Source organism: Phalacrocorax carbo, chromosome 1 (genome assembly GCF_963921805.1).
Source record: "Phalacrocorax carbo chromosome 1, bPhaCar2.1, whole genome shotgun sequence".
Taxonomy (NCBI): domain Eukaryota; kingdom Metazoa; phylum Chordata; class Aves; order Suliformes; family Phalacrocoracidae; genus Phalacrocorax; species Phalacrocorax carbo.
The window spans coordinates 27,816,176-27,822,924 of NC_087513.1; the positions used below are offsets into that span (position 1 = coordinate 27,816,176).

General features: G+C 48.4%; 1 protein-coding gene across 1 annotated transcript in view; it reads right to left on the reverse strand.

Annotated features, from left to right (window-relative positions):
* Window positions 1-4,868, reverse strand: part of CFTR (CF transmembrane conductance regulator) — a 91,392-nt gene extending 86,524 nt beyond the window's left edge. The window contains exon 1 of the mRNA XM_064446816.1: window positions 4,704-4,868. Coding sequence (XP_064302886.1) covers window positions 4,704-4,756 — 53 coding nt within the window. The 5' untranslated portion in view covers window positions 4,757-4,868. The remainder of the gene's footprint in view (window positions 1-4,703) is intronic.
* Between the last annotated feature and the right edge of the window lie 1,881 nt (window positions 4,869-6,749).

Sequence of the window (6,749 nt, forward strand, 5' to 3'; positions counted from 1 at the left end):
CAGAGTGAAATTTCTAGACATGAATTAAGCCTTTAAGTTTCCTATAAAATCTCTGGATTTTTAGGAACCCAGGACAGTTTCAGGTGAAGTTTTGAGGGCAAATGTACACATTAAATCGCAAACTTCTCCAGGAAAACAGGCACATAAATCCTTCTCTATTCAGGAATCAAAATCCTAAGTACCCGTTTAGTATTAAATCCTAAGATGCACAGTTCAAGGATGGAGCAGGGACTGCCTGGGGAAGGTCTGGGTTTAGTTCCTTTCTCTGAAGGGATTCAAACTGATTCTCATGAGAATGCCTTTCCAAGCCAGAAACTACCTCGGTCAAGGCACTCTCAAACTTGCAATTATGACTGAATGAAGCTAGAAAAACTGAAAGAATAACCATAACTGTAGCTCATGGGCTACGTACTTTCAAAACTTAAGTCCTGGATTCTGTTATCCACCCTAAAGGCTATTAACAGACTTCATAAAAAGTGTCCTCAGAACAGAGATCAGGACGTGCAAACAAGTTTCTTACCCAGCAGACTACAGAGTCAACTCTTGCTCTTATGCTTTGAAAAGATTAGCTGAGCCAGAGATGATAGAGAATTAAAATACCTTCATTACCATACACTGGTAACACTGATCCTACCTCCTAGAAGAGGTGAGGTGTAGAACTGAATTCCTTTTCTACCTTTCCCAGCACACACACGGCAGAGGAAGCAATCCAACATTTAACCCCTACATGCTAAACAGTTCTTGGAACCACTGGACAGCTGTATAAAAAGCAGGCAGGTTACTTTTTCTCTGGTTTGGAAAGAAAGAAGCAACTAAAGCAGGTCTGATGGACTGAGCCCATGAGAAGACATAGCACGAATGCTGGCTTAGTTTCTATTTCTGATCTGGATTTAATAATGAATCAGGCACCGAACTACTGAGTCCTGCCAAGACAGTTGTCATATTTTGTACATACGTATACGCTTACAGAGTCAGACAGGAGCACAAGGATTGCCTTTTGTGAACTTGTATTTAAATATATAAATTTTCATGTTTCAAAAAAAAAATCAGAATTGCCCAAAGTTGTAGCCGCTTCTGACACTCCAGCAATAACTCAATGTTAACCCAGCTAAAAACGAATTAATTTATTAACTTGCCTTAATAAAACCATAACAATACTTTCTGATCACAGTTAATCTACAGTAAAAGCCAGGTAATTGCAAAGTACTCTGATGTTGTTTGCTACAAAAGGTATGGCCTTGACACTGCAAAGCTCCAAGAATGTAACTAACTCCTACAAAGACAAAAGTGAAGCTTCACAATGAATATGAAGTTAAGTGTACGACCATCTGACTGCTTCTGCACAAAACTCTATTTTCTTTAAACAAGATAAAAAGTTGCCGGATCACAGAGAAATGTCTTGCATGTGGTTGGGAACAAAAGATGGCAACTCTGAAAGTGCAATAAGGAACATAAAACACCAAAGAAATCCTGAAACCCCAAACACTTTGTATCTAGCGGTTTGTAATGAAAGGTCTCAAACTTGTCTTCACAGCTCATTTCTTAACCATCTTAACCACCAGAACTCAGTTTCTAAACAAAAATTGTTCAAATTTTAAGATGCAAGTTAATTTCTAATGTCTAAATACTTTCAATCACGACCACCCCAAGCAATTCTCTTTTTTTGTCCCATCAGTGTCGCTAATCTTGGAAATCCAACAAAAGGTAACATTTTCCATAAAACACTACTCCTTGTACACACATGACAGTTTCTCACTTTTTGGCATAAAGAATTAAGAAAAAATGTACAAACAATATTGAAACGGGTTTAAATTATTCAGTTATGAGCAAGGAGCTCCATTCTGGCTTTAACACATTCAAACCTATCCCTCCAGCCCAAACAGGACATGTTATGAAGCAATAAAACCTTGCCAATAGGTTTACAGACATCAGTATCAAGACGCTGATAACAGCTTATACAATATCAATTAATGATATTACATTTATCAACAAGATTCATAACTACTAATACTTTAGCATCACTTCTGCTAACATGACTTCCAGCTTATTATATACAGGTTAGTCCTTCACACACAATTGTGTAGAAGCCTCCTATAAAAGTTACCTCACTGAAGCATTCAGCAGTGTTGTACTTGAAAGCAACTATTTCATCATCATTGGAAAAAAGCGATCTTTTTCCATACCCTCCTTTATATTTTTATAGAAAAAGAAAGAAAGGACTACTTATTTCAGATATAATGTCCTTGAGTTGTGCCTCACACATTGTCATGGAAGTAAAGCATGTACTAAAGTGCAGGCATGATCTGGAGTGCTTTACTGAGTAAGATCGGTATCAGAAACCAACAATGTGTGTAGATTCAGTTAAAACACTAACAGAATATTCTGACATCTTAGAAAACCTTGTTCCAATCTCGCTCATTAATCACTGCTTTGTGGATGTTTCCAGTTGAGTGGACAGGTCCCTTGTTACCGATATGTAGCAAGTGCTTCTGACTTTGTAAAGCTCATCACAAATAATATACTTCAAAGTATCGTGAAATTCTTATGCCTTGAGGAATCTTTGCTCTACAATAACTTACCTTTTAATAACCTTTAGTGCTGATCTTGATCTACTTTTAAGAGACAGAAACTGATGGAGACCTTGAAGACTGAAGGGATCCTTTTCAAAACAAGCTAACATATTTCACTGCTATAAATAATGTATGTTTTTAAAATGCTTATTTATTTAACTCCTTAAGAGAAAGACATCCTTGCTGCCAATTTGGATGTAATGCATTTTCTTATCTTGTGGCTTTCACTTTTGTGACCTTTTAAATTATTTCATATATTTGTGAAGAAACAAAGACATTCACAGTGCATGTGGTAAAACGCAGGTAAGCAGAGACTTTGTCATTCCCAGGAACATCGTTCTGGAGGTATTAAACTGATATTAGATACTTTATAGATGCACACATGCAATTTTGGCTGTTCTTACCCAGTGAACTGAATGTTTATGTTAATAGCCTGGTTCTTGTATGAAACAATGGTACTATAACATTTTGTAAATGGATTTCTAGTCAATATTCATCATAAACACCTCTTTGACTTCATATAATTAATTATTATCACTTCAGTTACAGGCAGATAGCTGGCACAATATAATGTATCGTGCATGATAAGCATGATTCAAATGTCATTTAACTGACTTAAAGACTTCGATTTTAAAAGACAAGGTCAGACCCAAGGGTGGTTAATTACACAATGAACATGAACTGCATCTGGTTCCAGCCACGGGAACTATAACTATGGTAGGAGTCAGAAGTATATTTGATTTATCTTATTGGAGTTTTTCCTTGACACCTTCAGCTTCACAGGTTCTAGGAGAGCACTGCTCTGATAGAAGATTTACATAGAACAAGTGGCTCCTTGAGCAATGAAGTTAATATGCAGCCTTATTTCCTACAGATTTCTCTCTTGCACTTGACAGCAGCACTGACTGAAGCTCCTGTGGAGAATTTGTAAAGCCCATCATCCACACTCCCAGGCTCTAACAGCATCTGAGAGCAGGTACAGCTTCTTTCTCATTGCAGCACCACTGGAGGACACCTCTAGGATCCTCACCTTTACCTGGATGTTTACAAAACTTTAGGAACAGGTTACATTTGGGATCCTTCCCTGCTATCACATCTGGCCAAAATGAACCAAAGTGGGGGAAGCAGGCAGGCAGAGAGATTCATACAGACCCGCTTGCCTTAAGAAACTTTTTAAAAAGTTCCAGGCCAACCTGCTGAAAAGGAAACCTATCCCAAAAGGATTAAAAAGTGAGCTAAAAGGCCCAAGTTGCTCACACAGGGACCTCGTGCCAATGTTACGGTTTTACATCACATGTTCCCATTTCAGTCACCATGTTCGTGTCTTACACAAGATTTCCTCGCTCCCCTCCCTGCTGTGCAAGAGACCCTCAAGGAGCAAAAGGGGGAACCAGCACTTTGGTGAAAATGGTGGTATGTGGGCTAAAGCCAGAAAGATTATTTGCTCTTTCCACTTGGCAGTGTCATTTCTAGCAATGTCATGTAAAACATGTTCGGTCTTCTGCGTTGTCTTACGAAGTATGCTGTGCCCAGGCGTTGGTGTTGGCTCCTTCTCTTTCTATTTGAAGTTGTGACAAAGAAAAGGCACCAGGGACTTCGCTTGTAAAAGAACACTTTCAAGGCTTACAGGGAACTGTTTCCAGTAAGATCCTGTGTTACACTCACACACTGAGCAAACGCTGAACACCCAAAAAGCCAAAAAGAAGGAATCCTTGCCCTGAGAGCATTTCCCCTCTGCTCCCCCCGACCCCGCCCTGTCTCACAATTTACAGTGAAATAGCAGATTAACTAGTTGAGCAATTTACCAAAGGTTGCTCAAATTATGCCATAAATTTATCTGTCCGGGTCCAGCGAGGGTTTATGGCACCTGAGAGACAGAGACCATTCCTGGTGCTAAAAACCCCAGCAGCAGCAACAATAACAAAAAAAGCGAGGTCTCATCATTCGGCAGCACAAGCGAGGCTCCCCCCGCTCTCCCCACGGACCTTTCCAGAGCTAACTGGTGCCCAGCGCTCGGCCTCTTCTCCGAGGGTCCCTTCCCGGGGGTGGAGGGAGAAGAGGAGCCCCGCCGAGCCCCCCGCACCGCCACCGCCCGCCCCTGCCCGCTGCCCCGGGGCGCGCCGGGGCTCCCACCTGAAGAAAAGTTTGGAGAAGATGTTGGCCTTCTCCAGAGGGGACTTCTGCATGGTGCCCGGAGCTGCGCTGCGCTGCGCGGTCGTTGCGCGGGGTCGGGCGGCAGCCGCTGCCCGCGGACGCCTCGCTCGGCCGCTCCGCTGCGCTCCGCGCGGCTCTCCCACCTTATCCGCCCGCCGGCGCTGATGTCACCGCCCGCCTCCTGCCCCGGCCCCTCTCCCCGCCTCTGCTTTGCCCAGGTTCCGAAGCGGGAGGGCCCGGGGACCCGGCCCGCTGCCTCCCCCGCCTCCCCGCCGCGCCCGGCACCGCACCGCGCCCCGCCACCCCACCTGCCGCCCCACGCTGCGTGACCACCCTCTCCCCCCAGCACTAAGCCCCGCGCCCGGCCAGGGGCCGTGGGGGGAGACACCACCACCCCCCGCCCCGGGGCGCGGACACCGCCCGGCCCGCAGCCCCCCACCGCGGAGCCTGTCCCGGCCCGCCCGCTCGCTCGCTCGCAAACCCCCAGAACCCTGCGATGGCCGGGCTTAAAACCGAGTTTTGGCTTGGGTGGGTGCCCCCCGCAACGCGCGGTTGCCCCCACACCTGTGCGCGGTCCCGCGGGGCGGTGGCTCAGGGCGGGGGGCGAGCCCGGGGTCAGCAAACGCGAACGGCTTCAGCTTTTCAAGTTTTGCGGCAGGCACGGCCACCTGCGCCGGGGGGCGCGGGAGCGGAAGGTGCGTCCTTCAGAAGTTTAGCCCAAACACTCCGATTTAACACCAAAGCTGTTTCGGAAGCGCGGCACGCGAGCCGCACGGCCGCGATCCCCGCTCCCAGAGCGCGCAGCAAAAAGCACGTTTAAAAGAAGACAAAGATGACAAGAAGCAGGAATAGGAACTTGTGTTTTAGTTCTGTATAAGACTTAATTTTATTTAATACTTTAATGTGATATTTACACACTCCGGTTTCCTTTCGCTTCTGTTGCTTAAAAAAATATGGATGGAAAAGGTCACGCAGCTACTCCCCGCTAAACTGGCTCTGTCAAGAGGCAACCGCGCTTCTCCGTGGATTTATAGATTGCGCTACAATTTAATCCGCTGTTACTCTTTGCAAACTTTTGCAGACACCTTTTATTTCACCACCTCTCGCTACACCCCACTGCGTTTCCATGAAGAATTTCTCTCTGCCTCAGCAATTCTCCCTCGCAGACCGCGGGTAGCCGAGAAGTGCCCCCTTACCCTGCCACCGCGCCGCGCTCCTTTGTGTCTCAGACCTCCCTCGGATCCTTCCCGATCCTGCTTTATTAATGACCAAACCAGTAAGAAACAGGGGGCCGGCAGGACTCCAGGAAACTGTCCGCACTCTATCATGTCCTCACACAATGCGGAGAGGCAGGGCTAAACCCGCGCGGGCTCCAGGACAGCAGCGCGGAGCCCTTCGGCATCCTGCCACCTAGTGGGGCCGGGCGCGGGGCGGCAGCCCGCACCGCACAGCACCGCACCCCGCACTGCACTGCATCGCACTGCAGCCTGCACCACACCGCATCACAGCCCGCACTGCACCACAGCTCGCACTGCACCCCGCACGGCAACCCACACCACAGGCCGCATTGCACCCCGTACTGCACCGCACCGCAGCCCACAACTCACTGCACCCCGCACTGCGCTCTGCACCATGCCACACCCCACACAGCACCCCGCACTGCACCCCACACTGCAGCCTGCAGCACACACCACAGCCCACACCGCAACATACTGCAGCGCACGCTGCCCCGCCCCCCCGCACTGCTCCGCAGCCCGCACTGCCCTCTGCACCGCACCACAGGTCGCACTGCACCCCGCACCGCACACTGCACCCCGCACCACATCCCGCGTTGCACCGCACCGCAGCCCGCACCGCACCACACCCTGCACTGCACCCTGCACAGCACCGCAGCCCACGCCGCATCCCGCACCGCAGCCCGCACCGCGGCGGGCGGCAGGAGGCGGCGGGACCGGCCGCCAGGGCAGCTCGGGGCGGGGGGCCGGGGCGGCACGTCCCGCCGCGGCGGTGAGAGGCGGCGGCCGC